At 41.7% G+C, this 27,330-nt stretch overlaps 1 protein-coding gene and 1 long non-coding RNA gene across 2 annotated transcripts in view; one reads left to right on the plus strand and one right to left on the minus strand.

The window, feature by feature from the left end:
- Window positions 1-27,330, plus strand: part of LOC142599389 (uncharacterized) — a 171,568-nt gene that overhangs the window by 101,440 nt on the left and 42,798 nt on the right. The gene's annotated exons all lie outside the window — the stretch shown is intronic.
- TMEM255B (transmembrane protein 255B) overlaps window positions 1-27,330 on the minus strand; it is a 75,128-nt gene that overhangs the window by 30,953 nt on the left and 16,845 nt on the right. The window contains exon 4 of the mRNA XM_075739143.1: window positions 13,854-13,943. Coding sequence (XP_075595258.1) covers window positions 13,854-13,943 — 90 coding nt within the window. The remainder of the gene's footprint in view (window positions 1-13,853; window positions 13,944-27,330) is intronic.

Raw genomic sequence — 27,330 nt, forward strand, 5'->3', positions numbered from 1 at the left:
GTTATATGAACTGATTGATCTGTCTTGATTATAATGATGTTGTGCCATGTGAGTAATTAACTTTTCCACAAGAATGCAAGAACTGTTTCTTCTGTTTCTGGTAATGTAGCTCAAATGCATGAAATACAACCCATCTCATCCCTTTTGCCTTAATGCTATCAGAATATGTAAGAAATACATAAGTGTCTAAGTATACTACTGAAAGAAACGTCATTTTGCAAGACACTAACCTTTACACATCTGAAATACTGAATATAGAATCATAGAATGGTTTGGGTTGGAAGAGACCTCAAAGACCATCTAGTCCCAACCCCCCTGCCGTGGGCAGGGACACCCTCCACTAGACCAGGTTGCCCAAAGCCCCATCCAACCTGGCCTTGAACACTGCCAGGGAGGGGGCATCCACAACCTCTCTGGGCAACCTGTGCCAGTGCCTCACCACCCTCACAGTGAAGAATTTCTTCCTAAGAAGAATAATATCCTGCTGACTGAAATGTAGAGGGTTTACATTTATAATGCTCTTTTGGATTTATTTTACATTAAAGAGAAGGAAAAGAGGCTGCATCTAGTTGAGCAATGCATATATTGAATATCTACAGATACAAATACAGTGCTGGAGACTTAATTACTGTAGCAGTGTTGATTTTAATTTTCAGGGCATGGGACACCATTGATAGGGACCTTTAAATATGCCCATTATAATCTAAGTAATGTAATAACAACTTTATGTCTGAAATTTTTATGTTAGATATTGAGCAGAAAACACAGAAAGTAGGTGTTTATGCCCAGCAATTTACCATCAAAGCTCCCTGTCATCTCCGTAAAGGGAAGACCCCCACTGACACACATCACAGCACACTAGAGGCCAAACTGACTGCGCTTGTTCAAATGGAAGGGACTGCAGGACTGGACCTCAAAATATAAGAGAGTAAAAAGTCCATGAGAGAAACCCCAGGAGGAATGGAAAGACATGAGTTATAAAATTAAGATGGTCTTATCAATTAGTGAAATGAGTCATGCATACCCTGACTGCCCAGGTACAATGAGCTTTTCCCTATCTTCATTGGCTTGTCATTTTGAAGCTCACGTGTTTCAGAAGATCAGAGACGTTCAAATACATGGCATTCAGTGCTCCAAAGGCAAAAAGGCCACTGGATATAATGCTGGCTGGCAGTGTGGAGAGAATTGCACTTAGGCATGCACACAAGGAAATTCTAGGCAGGTTCAGTTTAAAAAAAACCCAAAATTAACTAGGATATCTTCAAAACATACTTTTTCAAACTTGCAATTTGTCATCAAAGACTAAATAAATATAAGTGTGAACTTTCATAATCTATCAATGCTGGTGCAACACATTTTAATAAGCTCTTAATAGAGCCATAAATAATCATAAATCAAAACTTTATTGAATATCTGGGAACATACTTTTCATGGACACTATTTGCAACTGAATAATCATCCACCCACGGAGAGAGAAATTCCTGCTATATATTATTATTATTCGTACTAATCATGGTTTCTTCTTAAAGATGAAACAAATAAAACCTCTGGCTTTTTGAAACCTTTTGCTAGGGCAAAATGCCACATACTTAAATATCCTACATTTTTACTGTAGTAGAATTTAAGGATTTTTACGTGATTTGCTGATTTAGACCCATGTGAATAAACAGCACCTTCTCCTTTTTTTTACTCCACTAGTTTCTACTTAGGGCAACTCAAAGCACTGTTTTTCTTTTGACAAATGATGGAAAAAACCACGAAGTATTTTTGTTGTAGTCTGAAGTCTGCAGGTGGTTACTCCCTCTCCCCTCTGTGTATCTGTGTAGCAGCTTTGAGTTTATTTCATAGAAGAGAAACATCTGTTGATAGTCTAGAAACATTTCTGAGAACAGGAAAAAATGAAGGAAATTATCTTCTGCTGGCAGCTCATCAGAGGGAAGCAGATTATACTTTTCAGAGCAAACTGCAAGCCCTTTGCCCCAGTCACCCACCTTTCTTAGGATTAAATTGTAATTAACATGCTTTGTATGCTTTGCATAAATGCCATCATTTGGCATTGTAAATGCCATACATTGTGCTTTGCAAAGTGAGGTTAAAGATGGAAGTCAACAATAAATGGGAGGTTTATTTTATTTTATTTTATTTATTTTTATTTTATTTATTTATTTGATCCAAGCTGCTATTCTACATTGCTAAATAAATTCCACCCCCACCCCCAAAACTGATTTTTGGATGTATAGGAGCCACACAGATGCAGAAGACATCTACGTTTCCATCTACGCAAACAGATGCAGATTACAGAAGACTGTGTACAAATGTGGAACACTATAATCTATGAAAACTAGAATATGAGTGTCACTTTAAACATAGATCAAATCCTGCTCACTTTCTCACCTTTGATATTATTTCTCACACTAATAATATGATTATTATTAGTGTGAGTAAAATGTGTACAACTTCCCTCCATATCTCTGGAGTTAATTTACAATATACTCAGTGGAGTTTGCACCTATCTAATTACACTTGAAGCAAAGCCAAAAGAAAATGATTTAATTTTCAGAGCCAAAGAAACTGGAAGTGCCAGATTTGCTATTACCCCAATGCACTAAAAATTCTGCCCTGTTGTGCATTGATTTTGTGCTCTCTGTGAGACAATATCATGTAATTAAATGGCAGTGGCATTTAACCATTAGCTTTCATATACTCAAATGTGTGGGTCATTCCCGTAATGTTTTCTCCCTCCCTATTGCATGCAATTGTAGTAAGATGTCCCTTACTGCATCTTGAAGGAATTTTTACCTCAAAGCTGCATTACTGCAGCTTGAATGACCAAAATAATGACATTAACAATGGATCTCAATGTGGGCTGTTACACCTCAAGGAGGGAAGCCTATGGACCAATGTTTGTATCATGGGGCAAAGGAAAGCTGGACCAGTCCTTGGTTTTGCCAGCAGTGAAGGCTTTTGTCCTACACAGTGGTGCAGATGAAGAGCTGGGAGGGCCTGAGACAGCCTTATCTCTGCCCCTGTCCTGGGGCAGCCCAAAGAGACCATGTGGTAGATGTAGAGAGATGCTGCTGGGAAAGGAACCGGGAATCTCTCTTCCTTCCCATCAACAAGCGAATTGCTCTTTGGCATCCAAACACAGTGTGTGCGCTGCCTAATGGTTTAGACATTTCTGTTTGGTTGGCACAATACCAGCCCTTTTACCTCAGGAAAACAAGTCACAGTGGGGAAGAAAAAAGGGATTTTAAAGAATTTGCAATTCGGCTAAACTTGAAAGGAATTTCAGTGGGGAAAAAAAAAAAAAAGAAAGAGGAGCTGTATAACCAGGGGACTTTGCCCCTGCCAATGTGAGAGGCTCTGCAAACTGGAGGGGCAATCTTAAGAGGTTCTCCAAAAAAAGACTTGCTATTATTTTTCTTACTGGAAAATATCTGGAAATCAAACTAAAGCATCCTACCAGCTCCTCTGTAATGTCAATATATTCAGGTTGTATGCATAGTATTTACCTGTCTGGAAACAGAGGAATATCAGACTGCAGATTCATGGGGACAAATACGCTGAAGCTGTCCCCTGTCTCTGCATTCCAGGCCAGAAAACACTAGTGAGATGACAGTTCTGCTGACAAGCCCTTGGATGCACCTAATATATTCATTATTGGGTTGTTTTATCTGATATCCAATATCTGAGGAATGTTGCTTTTAGTAGAGATATTATTTCAATTATGTACATGTTAAAGATTGTATTTCCTTCGCAGATTTGAAGGCCAGCAAACCTGGATCAGAAATCTTGATAAATGCTTTTCAACTGGTTTTAATCTGTGAACCCCTAAATGTTTTCCAGCAGGGAACACGTCCTGGCACCACACAGACAGACCTGCTGACAAGAGGCAATAGAGTTTTCACCTGACCCTAAAAATAGTTCACAGGACCCTTCTTTGAAGCCCCTGCTCTAGAATGACCTTCTGAATAACACAGGCTAAGTAATTTCACCCCAAGACATCTGCGTCAAGTTCATAACTTCTGGATAAGCTTCATAAGATTATGTAAAAAGAAGCTTGGGATTTAACTATTTCAGTGACGGAGAACCATCCATTCCCTTGACAAAGCTGTTCCCATAACTCATTATTGTCAAAACTGTATCTGCTTGATGGTTTGAATTGGTTTGGCATTGACTTCAACCCACTGCACTTGTGCTTTTGTGTGAGAGACTAAAAGCCCTCTGTTATCAGATAACCTTTGATTATGTAGATCCCTTAGAGAGGCTGAGATCAATTCACCTCTCAACCTCTTCTTTGATAAACAAAATAAATCAAACTTCTGAGTACCGTTGCTAAAAGGTGCCACTCCAAATTTTAGATTTTTCTTCTCTGAACTCCTTCCGAGTTGACAATGTCCTTTGCAAAGCACAAAGAAACACCAGAGCTGGAGTCAGTAATCTAGCAATGGCCCCACAGGCTCTGCCAAATAAAAGCCAGAGACCAGTCTCCAGTCCTGAGGCCACATGGTCCCAACCACACTGCTCACACCCACACAGCTTAGCATTATCCCTCTAGTTCAGATTTGTTTCCAAGAAAGCGTGTGGGGGAGGTCTGAAACTCAGTTAACCATTAGACAGAGGTCTGATGCTTGAGTTTATTCCATAGCAGCAGAGTAGACATGGCCACTAATGCCCTACAAAATACCTGTCATTATAGGTAACTCAGCTTCGTCTTGCTAGTAGACACTATTATCCACTAATTTATGGGTTACGTTAGCTCAATTAGCTACAGTATCTGCCTGGAACACTACTTTACGTTCACATTTTTTACCAGATTGATGTTTTATCCCTCCTTAGACTTGCTGCTTTCCAGAAGATAGTGGCTCCATCCTAGAGTTAGAATGTCATTTTTCTCTATTCTGCTCCTTGTGCATCAGCTGAAAATGCTATCACGGCAAAAAGCCATCCCAAAACCCCCCTCCTTTGGCCCAGGGAGGTTCTTCTGGCAAAACCACAATAACCTACAATAGCATCAATGTAACTGTGGTTACTATGGGGGAGATCTTCACCTGAAAGGAGGTGATTTTGACTGTGTGTGTGCCAGAGCAGACAACAACACAGAGCTTCCAGGCTCTGATGTGGCTGGAAGCACCAGACTTCTGTAGATATCTGTAACTCATTGAAGGGCTCTCGATTAGACTGGAGACATATCCAGCATGAGGAGCAATTCTACCATCTGGGTTGTGATGTTCAAAGAAGAGTATCTGTCCTTTGATTTAGAGCATATTCAGTTGCATTTGGATGCATGAATGCAACTGTTATGCGAATGTGGTCATCTTGCAGTACAAAAGAGAAATCTTAGCAGACTGACTTAAGCTAGTTTCAAGAGTCCTCCTTTGCTCCAACCCTTAAATTAAGTCCATTAAAAAGAATTAATCCTCCCTTATAATTAATTAGTACTGTAGCAAAGCAATCTGTGCTTCCCATCTCAGTGTCAGATGCAAGGTCTAATACCAGTATTAATATTGTGGGATAGTTGACCATTGGCTTCAAAATGCACTGCCTGCAAACTTAAGCACCTTGTATTTAAGAATTTCATCAATAAAACATTTTTCACCTCGGTGGACCATCAATATAAAAATAACTACTAAACTAGTGCTCGTTTTCATTTATAAGTGTTTAGTGCTCACTGCTTAAAAACCCCCAACAAAATCCTTTATGGTATATGCTATGCCATGCTATTATATTAATGAGTCATACAGGATGGAAATGGAATTAAAAGTAATTAGCTGTAATTTTGTCTCATGTAGCAGCATGGAGAAAGTAAAATGCATTTAGTGTTCTTCTCCAGAGAAGCCAGCTAACTTAATTGCAATGAGAAAATACTTATTCTTTGACTTGCGTTTTCCACCACCAGTCGTCAAGGTAACAACTTCGTTAGACAATGGAATACACTATTTGTTTTTTTCTTCAAAGGAAAGGCCAACAAGCTTTCTGAGAACATTTTCAAATGGCTTTTTAGGAGATCTGGCTTGAAGTGTGCGGTGCTTTGGGGCGTGATGATGAGACATGTTACATGCCATGGGCTTATGTAGTAAAATGCAGTGGTTGTCAGTGAAGCTCTGGGCACCACTGCTGCAATTCTTGACGGAGGGTCCATAAGCTTCAAAGATGGGAAGAGGATGGACATTCCTGGCCATTGCAAGTGCAACCACCAGATGGTGCCATCAATTCTCGAGCGCACACATGCAGCATCTGCCCCTTCTGCACAGGGCCTGGGGAAGCAGCAGGGAACCTGCAGCTCACTGCTGGGTGGGAGTCCCTGCCTGCGGTCCTGAGCTTACAGCGGAAATCATCAAACCTTCGTGGCATTTCAGACTGTATTTCTCTGACTAACTGAGGTCTCATAATGTTTGATTGTTTCAGTCATCATTGGATTCACCGCTTCTACCTTGGCTCAACTCTGGCTTTAAGCTGAGCTCAGTCTAAAGGCATAAAATACTATATAACTAAGAGTATTTTACATATGCTTTCTGTGAGAAAAAAGCAGCACTCAACTCCCTGATCTGTTTTTTTGTAGCACAGAAAGGTACAATGCAAAACAGCCCTGATCTAAATCCTTTGGACAAGCTGAAGGAATCAAAACCCACACGTTATTTTTTGTCAGGGTTGGCTGGGACTGCAGTTTTTTAATGTAGTTATTTGTTCACTGGATGGGGCCTGCCATGTTGATATTAATTAGTACAGCAGCTTTTGAGCTGTACCAGCCAGAGTTCAATTTGCATCAGCATTCCCCAGATGAAAGTCTCCATTTTCCCATTGCCACATCTCTATGCTTCCCAGAAGGTGAGTTTACATAATGCCATGCATTAAACAGCATTTTTGGACTAACATACATAAAGAGAAGACAAATATCTTGAGTTTAGTTTCTAAACTCCCAAATCTATAGGTAATAACCCAGCTGAGACACTTCGGCAGCCCACAAGCTGCACTTGTGGGTGAAGATCTCATGCTAGGGATGAGTGTTCTAGTGTCCTCTGGTTCGGCTACAGGTTCATTTCAGGGCTTAGGGCCTGATGACACATTCTATTTTAATTAATTCCTTAAGCCACCACTATCAAGAGGAAGAAACTCAATCAGCTGAAAATGAAATTACATCAGTGTGACACAGAAGAGGCTTTATGGAAGAGGAGAGGAATCCAAAGGACAACTTAACACTGCCTGGTTTGATGTGCATTTTAGATCTCATGACAGACAAGCAACTCTGCCTTTCCACATCACCTTCCTTTTCCTTATACACATATCCCACTAACATCTCCATGAGTTTTGATACTTCAGCCATCAACATGTAAAGCTGGCACATAGACATAAAATCAGAAAGAGTGCAAAATGGAAGCCCAGGATTGGAGCCTGACTCTTTTTCTATTCCAATTCTTGCGCATCTGAAGTGTTGAGAACAGCTTGTGAGAATCTGCTACTGTAAATCAGAATATAACATATTGTCTCTGCTTTTAGGCAGGATGGGAATTTGAACCTTTGCTTGAAGTGAGTTATGTCATTGCATAAGGCACCAAGAAGCCTTTCCTCCATATAAATGCAGTCACATTAAAATGCTTCAGCTAGACAAGATCACTTATCATGTGTATATACAATAGACAATTTCAAAGCCACCACAACACATTTTTATCCCAGAGGCACTATAGTGGGCATCTAGTCTCCTCCAGAATAACTACTGTTAACAGAATTATCCTATATCACAAAAAACCTACAGATGGATCTGTTCTTCCTCCGCCATTTCACTGCTATGATCCAAGGTAGTCTTTATCAAGAATAAAAAAAGTCCCCAGATCTCCATAAACAAAGCAACCATTTGTGTTTGTGCTTTCTACTGAAGATGAGCAACCCCCCCACTGATCTTTGGCAGGATAACCTTATGGATAAATGGATTTTATCCTTTCTCTGGACCAGTTTTCCCAACATTTCACATTACACCACTTTCTCAGTTTCTTATTTGTGGAGACCTAAGAAAATCCTTGAATGGATTAGGGTCTAGCTGTATAAAAACAGAGATCTGAAATTGCAAAACAACAGAGCAAGATGCTCCTCTCCTCAGGCTCTTATAACATGGTTTCCCTTAGCATAGCCCATTTCAAGTTTCAGTTCCTAATACCTTATCATAGCATTTTCTCAAATTGCTAGGAATAAAGCAATGAAGTAAGACGTGTTGTTGGCTACCTGTAAAAGCTAACCTGAAGTACATCTGATGATTCTGTCAATTTGTCACTTCACCATTCAGAATCAGAAGTTGTAAGCAGCTTATAATCTTTCCAAGGGTCACCATCCATTACACTATCCAAGCATTCAAAGATGTGTCCATTCAACCCACCCAGATTAAAAACATGGAGGCTGCTTTTAGGAGGCCCCTGAAATAATGACTATTTCAGAGGAACATCTTGGAAACACTTCTAAGACACTTTAGTTACACAGCCCTTGGCTGAGCTTTTCACTGGACCTTACAGCTCTCCGGGCAGAGGAACCCAGCCCCAGTCACAAGGGGACAGGACAGTGCGTATGTACAGCAGTTCCGACCCATAGATTTATGCTGTCCCTTCACTGCACCACATAAAACCAGACTCTCTTAAAAATCACTTCCTTTTAAAGCAAGTTCATGCCTGGCCATAAACTCCATTAAAACAGAACTTCAGCTAAGAGGATGTAGCAGTAATTAATGATAAGGTACATAAGGGTCATTATCAAAGTCTTAGGCTCTATAAACACAAAAATTCAGCCCAGTTCATGCTTAAACGAAAGCCAAAAATGGTAATGAAATGGCAATTAATAGAGCATCCAAACCTTTTTATTCTTTTCTGTTGGTGATAGAAATTTAGAAGAGAAATCTAGTACATCTTTAAAAATAGTTGAACCTGAATCTAAATTCTTTGACTGTCTTCTGTTAGTTTTTGTACAGCATCAATGTAAAATCTTGCATCTGAGCTGGAAAAACCCAAAGCAACAGTTCAAGCTGACTAGGTAGCAGCTTGGCAAAGAAAAAAAAAAAAAAAACCAACACAGATGTGTTTGTGGACAAGTTGAACATATGTTAGCAGGGTTCATTTGCAAAAGTGTTGGCCAACTGTGCACTGGGCTGCATTAGCCACCCATCACCAGTAGGCTTGCAGAAGTGATTACTTCTTTTTGCCAAATGCTCATGAGGCCACATCTCAGTATGGTGTCCAATTTTAATCCCTCTCCAATGTAAGAAAGGCCTTGACAAATTACATTATGACCAGTGGAGGGCCACTAAATGATCAGAAGACTGAAGGACAGGGTGTACCAGAACAGGTTGAAGGAACTGGGCTGGTTCAATGAGAAAAAAGGAAGGCTTAGGGGTATATTTATTGCTGTATTGAACTACCTGAAGAATTGTTATAGAGAAGACAAAGTCAAAGAGGTGCGTAGAGAAAGGATAATGGCAACAGTCCCAAGTTGCAATTTCACTGCTCTATCTTCTGGTGTTCTCAGTGGTATTATTCCAAGCTCTTCAGCCCTGCTTCTTCTTTTTAGTGCATCTCCTCTAACAAATCTGTCTGGATATGGCCTGTGAATTCCACTCAACAAGATCAAAAAGCAGGTCTTATAGTCAAGCAGAGAGGACTTCCCCTGCCTGAGCCCTTGGTTTCTCCTAGAGCTTTCAGGCATGTCCAAGTCTCTTTTTATCCCCTACTTCAGGAAAATACAACTGGCCATGTGTCAGTACCGATGTTCTGTGACTCCCAGCCAAGTATGTAAAAAGATAATATAAAGCATTTGTCTCCGCAGGTTAAAATCTGCCCATGCTTTTGCTACTTGTCATCTTCCTGACCTCCTCAGGAAGATCTTGTAGGCAATTTCCTCACCTCATAAATGGATTTCTTGTTGCTGGCTATTTTAGGTTCTGCCTGGGGGATAAGTGCAAAGCTAAGGATCATGTGGCAATGGTCAAGGCTTGCAGTCATGGACAGGAGGGTAGCAGGTACTGCAGAGAATGTGTATGTGAGGTGGGACAGGTGGTCTCCCTGGGTAGTGAGAGGAGGCTGTTGAATGATCTCATTAGCTGTTGCACAACTGGACTGTTCTCATCTGCTAAATAACAAAATGTCTCAAGCAAACACGAATGCAGATAATGGATTCCTGCGATCACTGTATTTTTCTGAAATAACATTGCTGCACATTAATTCCAGCTTTGATTTGTTTAATTTAATTCTGGCTTGGGTTTTTTTTTGAAGGTGAAAAGTGCAGCTGAAGGGACCAATGGCAAAATTAACTTTACACAGTAAATTACATCTGCATTATTTTTTAAATCAGCTACTGCTATTGTAAATCAAGCTACTTTTTCTTCAGTGTTCTTAATTTTATAAGTGCTGTGCTCCAGAGCTATCTATTAAGCATAGTGTTTTAAAATGAGTCTTAAATAATTTAGATATCTCTTTGCCGAAACACATCCCTTTCCTGGAATAATTTTTGTCAATTTTATGCCTTCTTGAGAAGAAAAATAAAACAGATAAAGTATTTTATTATTCTATCCACAGTTTTACAAGAGCAGGAGAAAAAGTGCAACAGTAATAGTCTCCGTTCCACAGCAGGCATACACTAAGAAAAATCTATAATAATGTGATTTGTCCTCTTCACATCCTTCACAACTCAAACAAAGTTAAAAATAAAATGAAAAACAGGAGACATTTCACAATCCAAATTGATGGGAAGGATATTGTATTTGGCTTCAGCTAGTACTTCTCTCTCCAGGAGAAAAGGGACCTGGAGCCTTGGTATCAGCACCCTGACACTGGAGACAGAAAAGTGAATGCTGCCCAACTCCTCCTTAGGAAAATTTTATGGCTTTAGTGTAGACTTGGGCACCTGCTCTGACATGCCAGGAGTTTGTCCCTTCCCTGAATGGTGGGCTGTTTAGTCCGATTTTCCAGCAGTTATTCCCCAAAGGCAGGGGCCAAAGTAGCAACAACACAGCACAGTTCCGAAAATGGCTGGTACTGACCTGTGGGGAATGGGCTTGAGTGGTGCTACTGCTCTCCCTGAAGGAAATTAGCTGTGATGCAAAGGGGACCTAGCACAGTGGCAATGACACTGTAGTCTGCATGACACACCTTTGTTTGATAGGGCCCCACCCTTCCTGTAAATCAAATTGGGAGTGTACTTACACTACCACCCCTACAGTTTTCCTCAAGTGTGTTAGAGAAATTAGGTGAGGTATGTACACCTCTATTTCACCTGATCCTATTAAGCTCCTTATAAGACAGAGGAGGAGAATGAGACAAAGTGAGTGTGATCATGCTGACACGAAAATTAGTTTTCCAACAAGTGGTACTACTAAGTATTTCTTTGTTCTGTGATACATACAAGAGGCCATAAGAGACAGATGCGATAAACTAAATTTGTCCCAAATGTAAACAGCTGGAAACAATTTTCCATGAAGCATGTCATGCCGTGACTGAAGCAGGTTCATGTCATTGGGTTGTACATCTTCAGCGCTCTGAGGGATGGCTGGATGGTAACCAGCCCCTTCCAGCCTCCAGCTCTGCACAGATGATGCCGTCATACCCAGTCACTGACCTAACCAGATACAGAACTGCTCCCAAGATTGTCAGATGCTTTCTTTTTGGGTGAGTGCAATGACTTTGTGCCTTGGTGCTCTCCTACAACTCGCTGGCTCGTTTTCTCCCCAGAGAGCACTGCAATGAACTGAATCACTTTTTGTCCGTAACAGCACATCAAGTGCATGCCATGACAGCAAGCAATGCCACGCAGCTATTTATGCTACAATAAAGAGGCGACAAATACAAACTCTAGGTATTATGTATGAGATGCTGTTTCTTCAGATATAAGGGCATAATAATATTCTAATATGATATTGTTGTTTGATTTAGATAGGAAGCAGTGTCATTTCTAGAACAGCTAAGTAATGTGAAAGGAACTTAAAACCAGAAGAGTGCAAACTGACAACGGAAACACCTAGAAAGATGACAGGGGTGACGCCTGTCTCTGTGTTTGAGATTGAGCACACACACTGTCCTCTGACGCAGTAACTCGCCTCAGAGAAGACGACACCGTGTCTAACCTCGGCAGTGGGGGGCTGTGGTTGCACGGTTGCTTTGCGGTCATGCGGTGTAAGACAGGACGAGTGCCATCCAAACACTTCCTCATGATCACATCAAAGCAGCACAAAAGTAAGTCTGGTTCCTGGGAAATTAGGAGACAGGCCCAATATCTGAGTAAGTGGCAAGGGTTTTCTGGGGCACAACCACCGAATTTTCAGGAGCAGGAAACCTAAATAGGAATCTGCTGCCCTCCTCTTTTAAGCAGCTTCCATAGCAAGGCTCCCTGGGCTTACGCTAATCAGAGACAAAGTTATGCCAGGTGTCTTCCAGAGCAACAGCAGGGCGAATCCAAGTAAAAGCAGGCCATTTCAGCATCATGCAGGGCCTGTATAGCACAAAACACAATTACAATCCAAAGTGCTCACATTGCACAACTCAGTTGTTTATACCAATAGATGTGTCCTTCCTTGTGCAATGCATGTGAGGTTCTGAAGCCCACGTTTGGTTTAAAGTCCTCTTCAGTAACAGTAGAAAAGAAATCAGTTTACAGCTTTATGCTCCAAGTGATCCAAAGCCTAATTATTCTGATGCATTTGCTAACAGAAAATTAAGTGGAGTTCTACTGAAGCCACTGGTGTTTTGTTGCCCCTCAATGAACATAAGCAGAAAGATGAACAGGCCCATGACATTTCATAGTAGTGAGAGCATCATATACCATCATACTTGCTGTATTATATAGCACACTACATCTGAGTTCTAGTGTCTGTTCAAACATATAACTAAATACTTCCTGATGCTTTTGGAAATCAAAGCTCAATTAAAAGGTTGGGTTTAGATTGATTTTTAAGTACTCTATCACAAAAGATAGAACAGCAAAAACCACATATCTAACACGTAAGCTGGCATATTCAAATCACCCCACAACCCAGTCTGTCTTGTTCTCCTGTTGATCATTTTTGTCTAATATTTTAATTTGAACTCTGTGAGCCAAAACAAAAAAAACTTTGTTCTAAGTTTGTCTAGTTCTTGCACAAGAAGGTCATGAGAAAGACTCCTAGGCACTCATAGACAGTAACGAACTACCAGGAACACCACTGCAACTGCAGTACTGTGAATCTCTATGAATGTCCTTTTGAAGCAGAAATGGCAATAGGTTTGGGGGAAGAAGGAGGACTGGGTTTTGAAGACACACTGGAAATACTAGTCACTCTGGTTAAATGACCTACCCACCCACTCTTTCATGGCAGGCAGTTGGTGCATTTTGGGTTGTTTGATACTCAGTATGTTCCCCATTCACACTACCTCTAACCAAAGCCTGCCATTTCCTCTGTTGTCTTTGCTCCAACAAAATGTCCACTTTGTGCTGTTGCAGTCCACTTTCCTCTAAAGATTCCATGGGGACTTCTGGTACTTATCACCGTCTGGTGCATGCCAAATCCTTATCGTCCCCACAAAGCCTTTGTTCAAAAGGAAACAAATGCTGGTGGTGGCTGAAGTGTCTTTCCTTTCCTAAGCAGGTATGCATTTTAGCACACCTGCCATTACAACATTTTACATCACCTCTGTGTTTGGAACTCCCTGAGAAATGAATAAGCAGTTGGCACCATCTGTGGGTATTGGTATGATGGGCTTTCCTGTCAATTTTTTGCATGTATTCAACAAGGAGAACTATAAAAAACCCTAATATGCTGCTAGACATAAACCAAAAGAAAATGCTTTCCTGCTAGAAATGACATAAGTAATCAAAAATGAAAGATGACAGAAAATCACTGTACTTACTATGTGTCGTGCTGCAAACACTCCATCAACTATTGCACAACAGAACGCTGCTACCACGCCAAAGCTGATGAACACGATGGAGGCTACTAACTGAGAAGAGAAAAACAGATGAGTAATGTTTTCAATATAATTAAGTAAAACAATTACACTATTTTTTCTAGTATTCTTAAACGATGTTTCCCCTTGCTGTAATTCACTTCAGATCAGTGTGGCAGGATGCCAGTCACGCAGCAGAAAAAAAGCAGAAATTCTTGATGCCGAGTTGACATACCATCAAGTCTACTAGAAAAGCTTCAATCTTTCTAGAGAAAATTAGGTCAGCCGTAAGACTTATTAAATTCAATGGTGATTTCTTCCAAATCAACTTATTAAATAAAACAGCAGTGGTGTCCATAGGAAGTATGGCAAAAAGCCATGTTCTTGTTGGCTCACATCAACCTCTAGAGCCTTACTACATTGGTAGTAGTTCACACATACAGATAAAGACATAGTAAGTTGCTAACTAGCCCGTGAACTCTCAGAAAACCTTTATCATGCCAAATAGCTTATGATACCTTATACTACAATAAAATCAGAGACTCGTAGGACTGGTACCTCTGGAAGGGCTGGGGTGCGCCACCTTGGCCCCTGCCCTCGCTGGGGCTCCCAGCCTGCCCCTCAGTCTCAGCGTGGGCACAGCAGAGCACAGCAGAGCTCAGGACACATCCCAGCTGCAGCGCAGACAGCACGCTGTCTTTGATAGCCTACCAGCCATAGCTTCAGACCTCATTTTACCTCCCAAGCTGCTTAATTCATTCAGCATTATTAATTCTTTATCAACGGGACTGCGGATGGTGTAACACTAGAGCGCTGCTCTAGCACAAGTGGTGGTGGTACGGAGGGCTCGGGGGAAAAGGCTGTGCAGGTTGGGCATGCTGAGCCCTCTGCTACCTGTGCTCACTTTATCTCTGAGGATGACTACGGCTGCAGCTAGCACAACCCCAGATATGGCAAGTTTACTGCCCAGTTCACTCTGAAGAGAGCAATAGGACTCAGAAAGGCCGAGCACTGGTATGTGTCTCCATCAGATACCAGTCAGTGTGCTGTTAGCACAGACTTTTGAGATGGCACTGGCTGGTTTTGAGGGCATGTCTGAAGCATGCAGTGCCGTGAGCCAGGTGAAATGAAATGAGTCCTGAAAGAGGAACCCTGTGTAAGCATAGCAAGGTGCTCCCCTTGGGCTAATCAGCCTCAACACCCATCAGATGAGAGAGAGATGCTGTCACTCCTTCCTCACCCAGATGAGAGGGTTTTGTGACTTTGAGGATTCTGCACCTGGAGTTTGGATGAGTGCGTACCTGCAGGATATAAGATGAACCTAACATGCACTCTCTTGCTATGTTTTTAATATCATTTAAAGTACATGTCTCATGTCTACGGCATTTCTGATGCAAAGTCACAAGAGGAACCCTTGCAAACATCCTGTATGATAGCTTACTTTTAGTTTACAACAGCATTAAGTTATAGTTAATAACTGCAACAGATTAAAAAAGTTCCCTTAAAAACTGACAGAACAGAGTCCTTAACTCATAGAGCACACGAACCAGGTTTTCACTTAAGAATTTGGAACCTCCTTGTTATTTGCCTCTTTGTTATTAATTGCTCCTTCACAATATGTATTTCAGAAATGCTCAGGTATTGCATCCATACAGTTCATATATCCCTTCTGCCTATACAAAAATCATACCTGCATTACCTAAATACTGATTTCACATGTGCAAAATTTGTAAGGCATCACAAACCCACTTGAAAAATGGACTCTTTAGCTTACGTTAGGCTAAGAACAGTACGATGTCAATACTGCCAACAGGGGACACCACATTGGTAACTTCCTCCAAAAAATGCATATTGGGCAGGTAAGAAATTACAGCCTTATAAGCCCATAGCATTGGACACACAGATCAAATTGATGTCAAACATTTGGAAATAAGAGCTCTCAGGGAATCAGCAAAAAGTACAACTTAAAGGCAGAAGAATTACAGCTTTCACATGCTTTCTGATCCACTCTTTTAATCTCTCATTAGGTCATGGCTCTTAGATCATGTAATCAGAGGTGAGCCAGCACTGCCGCAGGGGTTGCTGTGTAATCGGAACCCTCAGCGTGGGGAGGGAAGGGGCACGCCGAAGTGGCCGAGGCTGATGGCACTGCTGATCTTGGGAAGCCCTGTTGGCTGCATCGCCCTTCAACCTCCGCAGTCCCTCAGCTCTCCAATATGGCGGGTCATGTCCTGGGAATCTGGTTGTCTAAAGATCTTGGCGTGCAACTCACCGGATCAAGAAGGCTGCGGGCTTCTTGTAGAGAGCTAGTATCACTGCAGACCCGTGGGCTGTGCTGCTCTGTGCCAGCTGCATTTGCTACAGACCCTGATCTCTTTATTTGAAAAAGCAGCAGTGTTTAAAAGTACAGATTAAGTCATTATTGTCTGATACCTCTATCTTGTTTTTCAAGTCATAGCACTCAATCAAATAATTAGCAGGTTTAGCCGGGTGTTTCCAAATTGCCTGAGCTCAGGATGAATTTACCGGGAGCTGACCTCAAGGTGGCTTTTCATTTCACACATGAGCAACTTATTGATGATCTATGATCCCCAAACCAAGGTTTTCTACTCATGGAGATAGCTTAAATCACCTAATAAGTATGCTGGCCTTTCAGTTCACCATATAGCTGTAAGAGACCACATGTAAAGGTGCACAGTAAATTGTAGGATAGACAGGAGCTATGGAGTTGGCTTTGCACTCCTCAGTCATGTTGGTATCTACCTATTCAAGGAGTTGCGTGCAAGTCAAAGCTCATCAGCCAGAGTCTGCTGTTCTTATCCATGCCTACTAGCAACTACTTCAGTGAGTGGTCCCTTTGAAATGGACCATTTCTTGACTGAAGTAATATTTATTACAATGCTGAAGAGGCAGAATGTGACACTTAGGGGTTCTTATGACTTAAATTGACTTTTATATGTATTAGAATGATAAAAGAAGTAATAATACAAGAACAACACAAAGAAATCTTTACAATAAAATTACAGACTTATATTCTCTCTCAAACTTCCCATTGCTTATTGAGAATGTGAGAAACACATCAACAAAGTACAAAATTAATTACTTCTAAAAACTGCAGCCAAGACAGCCAAATGAAGAGCTGATATAAATTCAAAAGCTAATTTTCCTGAGTGGTAGGTGATTGCTGGAGCTGTGAGCACTGTCAAGAAAGAAAAGCAGTGCAGTTCATTTAAACATAGAGAATTTTTGTTGACAGGTGAAAGAAATAGTACATTTAAAAAAAAAAAAAAAGATCCATCACCTTATCTCCATTTTTAATAGCAGTATGTTTTGTCAGGAAAAGTATTAATTATTTATTAAAACATATTTTAATGGTTATTCAAGAAACTGACCAGCTGGGTGGATGAAGAGAGAGCAGTGCATGTTGTCTCCCTTGACTTCAGCAAGGCTTCTGACACCGTCTCCCATAACATCCTCACAGGCAAGCTTAGGAAGTGTGGGTTGGATGGGTGGACAGTGAGGTGGGCTGAGAACTGGCTGCATGGCAGGGCCCAGAGGGTTGTGATAAGCCACGCAGAGTCCACTTGGAGGCCGGTAGCTGGCAGGGTGCCCCAGGGGTCAGGGCTGGGTCCGGTCTTGTTCAACATATTCATCAATGACCTGGACAAGGGGACACAGCGTAACCCCAGCAAGTTTGCTGATGATACAAAACTAGGAGGAGTGGCTGACACAGCAGAAGGCTGCGCTGCCATTCAGCGAGATCTGGGCAGGCTAGACAGTTGGGCAAAGAGGAACCAAATGAAATTCAAGAAGGGCAAGTGTAGGGTCCTGCACCTAGGGAGGACTAACCCCAAGCACCAGTACAGGTTAGGGGTTGACCTGCTGGGAAGCAGCACTGCAGAGAAGGACCTGGGAGTCCTGGTGGACAACAAGCTCTCCATGAGCCAGCAGTGTGCCCTCGTGGCCAAGAAGGCCAGTGGTATCCTGGGGTGCATTCAGAAGAACATGGCCAGCAGGTCGAGGGAGGTTATCCTCCCCCTCTGCTCTGCCCTGGTGAGACAAAGTACCATTCTGTGATTCTTAAAAAAAAAAAAAAAAAAAATCACACCAGTTTTGCTCTTGCTGTTCCATTGCTCTGCAGCCAGGCTTCTCTACAGCTGCTATCATTAGAACATGAATTTGGTTATTTATAATGCAACCATGAAGCCAGTTATTAAACTTTGCAAACTGTACTGTGTGGGCCTAACAATCAAAACCAAAAGCCAGTTGTTTTACAGAGGTGTTTTAGCAAAAGGGAGAACAAAATAATGCTTACAATGAAGGAGTTTTGCACATAGTATTAACTGCAGAGCCGTTATCTTCAGTCATGTCACAGAAATATGAAAACTCTCAAAAATGCAAAACTAGTGAAAGGCTGGACTGCTAAATTCTTGCATGCTGCCTTCCTTCCTTTAGAAGAGGCATGCATTTTAATGCAGAATTCACCCATCTTAGACAATCTCTTGTCCTTCAGCAGGCACACAGCACCTCTGGCTGCACTGTGTCACCCTCCCGTGCAAGCGAGCCTAGTGAAGACAACAGAGCCAGGGGATACCCTGTGGCCACGGAAGCTGGTCACGGACGCTGTTCAGCTGTCAGAAATGCACCTGGCATGGGTACTTGGCAACTGACAGTCTCCCACAATGATTCCCAGGTGTGGTTTTGGAGTTCAGAGTTGGTTTTGGAGTACAGAGTTGGCCACAGACCAGACCCCAATGGGGAGTTTGATGCAGCCACCCTGGCTGCAGCCACGCTTTCACGTAACCACCACACCGCAGGTCCCCAGGCACTCTGTGCGCTGAATCACACGCTGCTGGCACTGTGTCCCCACCGGGTGACACGGAGAGACCTGCAGCCAGCGTTCCCAGCAGACACACTGGAAATCACATCGCTCCTCAGCATAAGCACCCGCTTGCTACAGGCTGGTACCTCGCTGGCTGTTTTCACCATCCCTGTGAAAGCCCTCGGTGAGGCTCGCTAGGCTCCAGGTCTCCGTTCTCGCACATACCTGGTTTCCTCATGGCTCTAATTTAGCCCTTGCCTGCCTTCAGTCAAAAAGCACAACTGCTCAGATAGTGACAGTCACTTCCAGCACTCGATGCTGTGTGAGATGCCTCATTCTCTTGATTTTGACTAAGTAGATCTGTGACTTTGGAAAATGCATGGATTTTTGTTTTCAAAATTATCTCTGTATCAGATATAAGTTACATTATATTTATCAGACTCACTTTGTTGATGCTAAATGGGTATTTTTGCATTGCACAGCCTCCAGTGTCTCCAAGCATTGTGCTGATCATCAAGTCTCTCTGGAATTTTTTTCCAGGCAGAGGAAGAATCACAATTACCCTCATCAATGTAAATTGACAAACACTGTCATCCAATACCTTTTGCTCTGGAAAGTGAAGGCTTTGCAAAAGGCTGTGTAAATGTTATGCCACAGGTTTGTAAAACCATTTTTATGCCCACACAGGTTCAAGCAAATGTATTTGGAAAAGAAATGCAAGGGGCAGTTTGTTGTAGACTGCCCCTGACATTACATTCCCCAAAATACAGTTTAATTCTGTGAGCTTTTTTACTGGTTTGATTTCTTTACGTCTCCAAGCTCTAAATGTAATATAGGCTTAAATGAATCCACTGCACTTTTTCAGTATGCTGAGGATGAAGAGGTAAGAGCCAAAGTTTACAAAAACTATGTCACAAATCCAAACCAGAGAATGACTTCCCGCACCTGGTGCAATCTCAACCAGGAGCTGCATCTGCTACCATGGCACCTCAGCAGGGCTGTAGATTAATAGCCCGCAAAACTAAGACAATTAAACTCACTGCAGCAGCATTTCCAATGTTACTCTCAACTAAATGCTGCCTGTCTTGTGAGGTGGGACCGTAGAAAAGTACCTTTAATTGTGAGTTCATTTTCTCTAATTTGGAAAGACCTCTCCTGTGCGGCCCCTTCCCCTGCCACAATGGCCAATTTTTTCCCCTGCCCTTGGGACAGAAGTTTTGCTGTTGCGATGAAAATTAAGCTCAGGCAAGCTTAATTTACATCGGTTTTCACAACTGGGCTAATTAGGAGGTTTCTCACTACACTCGGTAATGTGCTTCACAATTTATGGCCTGCCAACCTATTCTTTCCAAAGGTTGGTCCTTCACTAATAGCACTGCTGTACTTGAGGCTCTGCTGGAGAGTTGTCACACCACAAGAGATAGGATTATGTCATGCTCATTATTCATTAATGCCAATTCCAGGCATAGCACTAGTTACAATGACATGAATTTGTAATGATGAAAGACTTTCATGACTGCCCAACCTATGCCTGAAGAAACGTTTCCTAAACTGGCTCCCAGATGAAGAAGGGAAGAAAAGGTAAACACTAAATGCCTCTCAGTTTTAAGAGCACCATTTTTGGTACAGCTCATGAAGACAAGGACTGGGGCTGGGATCCCATCCATAAAACATAACTTGCTTCTGAATGTAATACACCTAATAACGTAGCCCATGCCCACAGCAGATATCTACATTACCAGGAAGGCCTTCAGAGACACTGCACGCATGATATTTTTAGGTGTTTAGATCAAGTCTTGTGTTTAGATCAAGTGACTAAGTTAGAAACCTACAGCCTTTCCACAGTAGCATCACTGTTGAGTTCAGCAAGTCCAACCATACGCTGTTCAACATTATCAGCAACAACACAGATGTTTGATTCAGATTTTCTTCCCTCTCGCTGTTGCTAATAGCACCTCAGGGCACAGAGCTGAGCCTATGTGACTGCTTGCTGCCATCTGAAATGGTGTCTTGCTCTGCCATCCTTAGTTTGGTTCCCTGCTGTCCAGCCCTCTCTCCTGCTTTTTTTTTTCTACTCTCCTGACTTTTGTTTTACTGCCTGTGAATAAGTTTCCCATTTTTCAGTATCGTGTCAGGGATAATTAAGAAAAATAGCAACATGAAAAGGCCAGTTGGTGTAACACAGGCAGGGGAGATGTCCCCTGAGAAATTTAAGCAACCTCACACGCATAAAAAGGCAGAATTAGTTAGATACACAAATGTTGGGAAAGAATACAGAAACCACATGGGAGGTACCAATTATTATGGCAAGGAGAAAGAACAAGATCAAAATCCACTTTCAAAATAAAGGCAGCATTTTCATTCAGAAAATTTCTCTTTTTTTCTTGCCCCACATCCTGAAGGGCAGAACGGTGAAAGGCAGAACTTGCAGTATCTTTTGTTATGCCTTAGATACTAGCAGTTAATTTGTATCATATGTAGGCATAGTTAATGCATATTGCTTTCTCTTTTTCTCTTCCAGTGGTGTTGATGCTCAGCTTTTGCAGATAATTCAACAATTAGGCTACTCACAAGGGTAAGGGACCACAGAAGTGCCCATGGTCAGGAAACGCGCAACAGGGCAACTTAACAGCTCTCCCTCAGCCCAAGAGGGCTCAAGCAGCACAGCTGAGGATGACAAGAAGGGGAGCACAGGCATCTGAGTCTGCTTCCTCCAGCCTCTCCAGCCACACACGGAGATCTTTGGGACAGGGGCTGTTTCTTTACCGATCAGGTAAACAGACTTCTTGAGTTATTGGGAACTTTATCTGCTCCATTTGCTCCGACAGTTATAGGGACGGGGGAAATGAGCATCTGATCACACCGACACATGCCCAGGGGTGTGGGATAGGCGTGCTGGGTCCCATGGCAGGAGGTGGCTCACAGCCAAGCTGCCATGGAGGAATGTAAATAATGATATAGCATGTGCTGGCTGCCACACGGGCCGTTGTCCCTCCAAGCTCTGGGGCATCTCTCACCGGGCACAGCTGAGCAACCCAACACCACACAATACCCAGCACCCAAGCTCTTGTGGGCAGGGGAGAGGCAGCAGCTTGGCGGGAAGGTTGAGATGGTGACCAGCAGGCTGCATGTTCCTCTCAGTACCTGAGGCTTGAGGGAGCTCTGCAGATTAACAGGTGTCCGTATAGCATTCTCCCTAAATGCATAATATCGCATAATTGTCTGCACACATTTGCAAATAAATACACTTACCTGAATCAATGGGCAGTATGGGTACTCTCTGTTTTTTTCTCTGTTTCTAGTATTAGCACTGGATTCTCTGCTGCAGATATTCTACAATGGGTAGCTCTGTACATGCTCAATGATTTCTTCCCAGCAAATTTCCCTGCAAGTTTTGACTAACTAAATGTTTAACTGGCTTTGGTTCAGTCTCATTTCTCTACGTCTTTTCAAAACAAGTATTTTCTTGAGGAGAAGCACAGGAAAACACATCTCAACTTCCTCCTCCATCACTTTTGGCTTTCTTAATAGTTTTCACAATCCAGCATCCTGTTCCAGAAGCATCCATCTATTATTACTTCTGCATCCACTGGCATGATCATTACAGTCTCCATGCCTCTGTTAGTCTTAAATTCTCATTTTTATTTCAAAATTGTGAAACTCTCCTTTATGGCCTCTTCACCTACTGCCTTGTCCAATAGAGACATAATGATATCACCCTATATCCGTCAGCCACTCCCAAGCAGCCATCTTTGCTTGCCATTTCTCTTTAGGACATGAAAGCCCGTGGTTCAAAACTGTTCCTTAGTGTACCCTTGTTGTTAAGCTCCTCACAAGGCTTCCCCAGCCATCCACGCACAGAGCATCTCTCCCATCCTCCTTCCCCTCTCGCTGGCAGCTAGCAGCGGCTGTGCCCTTCTCACAGGGACTGAGTACAGCAGCTTAACTCTTTTGCAACTCCAGTCATCTAGGAAAGTGGTATGGAAACATTGTGCCTTAACATTGTACTGTCTAAATAAAAGCCTTATATGTTAACTCTGATAGTTCCCTAGTCTCAATCTCTCAGCTGATTTCACCCTCTAGAAATGCTCTCTTGAGCATTAATCCTTAATTTATACCGATCCACTTTGCACTACTCTTTCTGTAATTTCTCTTGCTTTTCTTCTAACCTGCTAAAGCATTTAAAGATACAGTTTCTGTGAAAGATGCTATATGAAATAAAGATGAATTTTCCTGTATTTTTATCTTCAAGCCATGAATGGCAGGATTTAAATCAATAGCCATTATGAAACATGAAACAAAGTTATTGAGAAGGGTTATCTGATTAATATATTCTTTCTTCTCTCATAATCTAATATTAGCTACAAAACCAGACCTAAACCAGCCAGGAAATTATTTCAAATTGGTTTATGAGCAAATCTTTACTATAATGACCAACCTACTGAATGAAATAACCTATATCAAGCAGTTTCTGTGCACTTAGACTTCAAAACTGGAGTCACTGTTACTTTGCAATCAGAGAATGAATTTGATATATGTGTAAATGAACACATATTAAAGTCAAGATAATTCATGCACTGATGAGTAAATGCTTGTCTTGACTCAGTTAAAATTGTCGCCACTGATGATGCACTATCAGGTCCCTTGGGAGTCTGGGAGAGTTCTGGCTACTGGAGTCCAGCAGATATTACTAAAACAATGTGGGAAGAAAGACTGAACTGTATTTGGTTCACATTTTCCAAGACAAGAAATGGAAGGCAACCTAAAAAAGTCCATCCCACCTTTTTTTTTATTTCTTAGGGCAGAGTTAGTTTTATCATCGGTGCTCTTTTAAGCCCCCTCAGCATCTGAGGACCCCTGTTTATATCCCAGTAACCATTACCACACAGTTACTGATTTCCTTCTAGCAGCATCACACCTCAGCTTCGCTCAGCTCGTTCAAACAGCATTGCTGTATTTTCTCCCTAGTCTGAGCTGATACAACCACCCTAATGGCTGACCCTTCCTAGTCTGAGCAGGTGCAATACCTATGCTCTGCTCCACCCATGTTTTAGCTGGTTTAGGTATAAGTATAGACTGGGGGATACCAAAACTGGGAACAGCATGCCTTCACAAAGCAGATGGGCCTGTATTCGGGAACCAGCTAGGCTCTGCTCAGTACAAGTGCAGGGTGTGCAGCCTCAGTCTGTATTTCTGAAAGGCGAACGTTGCAGTGCTCCATCCAAAGTGAAGCGATACTTCTTATCCATGCTGCTGGGTGGTACCAAGAGTGGTGTTTTCTACATGGTGAAGCTGCTAATAAAATTCTCCTAAGGGGTAGATTTCATCATACATAACTCCAGCTACTTAAAATATAAGTATTTGTCTCAGGTGGTTATCTGTGCTCCTCTGCAGTCAGCGGAGAGCCAGACACTTCCAGATACTTTCTACACCTACTGTAGAATGGGATGAATTACCTTCTGATGGTATCTTTTTTGTCCACTGGCTACAGAGGGAGGCTAGATGAGGAAGTATCTGTGCTGCTAAAGCCAACATCTTGTCAATACTTCTTTCACCCCCTTGATGGTGGCTGCTCTGACACTTGCTTTCTGTTCACTTCAGTACTTTCCTTCAGGCACTCCTGATACAACCTGGGACTCGCAAGGGAGTGAAGGGAGTAATGTTTAGGGAGAGAAGGATGCCTGGGATTTGATGAAGATAGAGTGATGTTATACAGAGAAGAAAAAAAAATATATCATCTGGATTTCATAGCTGGAGAAATGCTAATGGTTTTGGAACCAGCCTAAGCAAGCCTTAGTCCAGTAAGCACTTCAAACTGGTAAGAATTCCCTCTTGCAAACATCAACAAAAGCACTTATCTAAGAATGGTTAAAAATGATTACAGATTTAAGGATAGCAAATACAAGTTAAGAAGCAAAAACTAAATGCAGCATTAAAAGGAAAGGGGACAAAAGGGAAACATAAATTTAGATTCACTGATCAGCAGTGCTAACATTAGAGGAATCCATCACATCCTTCCTTTCATCGATGTTCTTTTATTGATTAAAATGGAACAAGCTCGTTTCATCACTTAAACAGAGGTAGCTGTTCAGAGCAGCATGAGAACCATAAACCAGAAATAAGTAGCAGATCATGCGTCATAGAAGTTTATGCTTCCTGGTAAAAATGGTGGAATTGACATAGATCAAGACTACTACAGGTGACACTGTTTTAGCAGCAGGAACTTTTTTTACATCAAAGTCTGTTAGCATCTTTACAAATCCTCTTTCACGTTAGTGACTGCATTTGTTTCTCAAGAAATACACACTATCACAAATGCATTACAATTAAATTACAAGCTTTCATGTAGTGAAATTCTACCTGCAGAGTGTGGAAGATTGTACCTGGCCAACAGGGATACTCATCCATTTAATCTGATCTCATTCTTCAAAAAGAGGATCAGAAACCACCTGTACTTTTGATAGGGCACACCCCACCTTCTCCACCGTGCACACATGAGCACTTATCCCAGATTCCTTACCAATACCTTTCATCCCCTGCTCCTGCTTGCTAGGGAGAGTAATCGATTTCTTTATTGTTCCACAAATACATTTCATGGGTCATAAAGTTTGCTTTTGTTTTCAGCTGTGTGACACTAATGCTTTCATTACATAAACAGCACAAGAAAACAAATTGGCAGTTAAAAAGTGTCCTGTTATGCACTTAATTCTGTGTGCTGTTTCCAAGCACAGATCTTAAAGGAACCGCATCCCGAAAGACTTCAACTTAATAAGATGGGAGGATTTAAACTGAATTGGTGGCTTGAGTCTCTGACTCAAAAGAACAGTGCCAGCCTTCGATACACTGGCGTGTCGAAAATTAGCTGTGCTGATATATATGTATGTATGTATGTATGTATGTATCTCCCTTCTGTTTTTAGAGAATTTAAGCTTCCAGAAGCAAACTGAAACGATTCTGGTTGCCAAGAAAGCTCTCCAAATAGAAGCCAAAGTCTCTCTTTCCTAAATTTTTCCCTTTGTAATAATTTTTCCATTTCTTTCTACCAACGATAACAGCGAAAACATAGTCGTTTCTTATCTGAGACTGAGCTAATGCTGTGTTGGGTCACAAGCTAGGGAACCTGGGGTGGGTAAGAGCTGGGACTGCTACAACCAACAGACAAGCATAGGGTTGTATAAGAAGGAAAGAACTACTGGGCTAGGCTGCAGCCGGATGTACTTGGGTGCGTCTCTCTAGGTACATCAGACAGACACAGCCCTGGTGATAGAACAGAAAGATTACTACAGACCTGGCTGTACTTCCCAGTACAGCTTTACTAGCTAAACCATCCTGACACATCTATAAAGAGTACAAAAAGCACTTTGCATGATAAAGACATAGTGTCAGCAGCATAGTGGCACAGACTTTTTTGTCATTATGCCAGGTATTTGCCAGCACATCAGCTGTAAATACATATATATATATATGAACATTTATTACATGTTATATATTATATGGTTATAATATCTAGTACATTTATTTATTATAATATTTACATATAAATAAATATTTGCATGACTAGCTGATGAATCTTCACTGGTAAAATCTGAAAGCATATACCTGTGGATATGTGACATGAAACACTCATCCATAAGAACTAGGTGGAGAAGAGCTGAAACATCCCCCACACTTCCTTTGGTAATTCACACAGTGAGAGCACCTATTTTTGTCTTTGAGTCCCTGAACTTCAAAGCTCTCAAGACACTATGGGGAAATTTATACTATTTAACTTCAGGCATTTAACTCGCTGACAGCAGTTAGATGATGGTTTCACGGCATAGTGAGTCGATATAACACTTTATTCCCAGCAAAAGGGACAAGTCCTTTTCTCTCCTCCCACAGACTCCTCTCTACTCTCAGCCACACAGTCCCACCAGTTACTTTTGCTATGTCTGATGCTCATTTGGCTATGAACCTTTTAACTCACTAATCCAGTGGAAACTATTTTTGGCTGGGGCAAGGAAGAAGGAGTCGGCAAGAGGAAGGAGGAAAGAAGGGAAGACGAGAAAGGAAGACCTCTCTGTGTCAGTGGATAATTATATTTATTGCAAATTGGAAATCATCACTTTAAATCCACAAGGTCAAAGAACTTCATTAAAAACATCCCAGATATTTTACTTGGCCCTTCATTCCTGGAATACATCATACTATTAACAGCAAAATTTCCCTCATAATATTATACTAACTAAAATAAGTTATAAACAAGTTTTCAACTATTTACATTTTTATTGCCCATTAAATTTTCCTCTTTTAATTTCACTTGGCTTCACTCTGGACAGTGCTTTCATACCCACAGACATACACCTGTCCTCCTCCACTTCAGCTGAAATAACTGAGCCTTCAGAACATCTTCAGTTATTTGTCTTGCTTCTGCCCATGACTTTTTGCTGCATTACAAGGAATAACACAGATTTCCCAGACCTACCATGGATAGACCACATTCAAAATCCTTCACAAAAAAGATTAAAAAGGGGTCACAAAGCTGATTCCTGCCAAATAGAAGGCAGTTAATACCCAGGACTGCACCATGTTTGTAGCGTAAAAGGAGACTGGACAGTCTATACATAGGCTGCTCTGCTC

This window comes from Balearica regulorum, chromosome 1, assembly GCF_011004875.1.
Source record: "Balearica regulorum gibbericeps isolate bBalReg1 chromosome 1, bBalReg1.pri, whole genome shotgun sequence".
Classification (NCBI taxonomy): Eukaryota; Metazoa; Chordata; class Aves; order Gruiformes; family Gruidae; genus Balearica; species Balearica regulorum.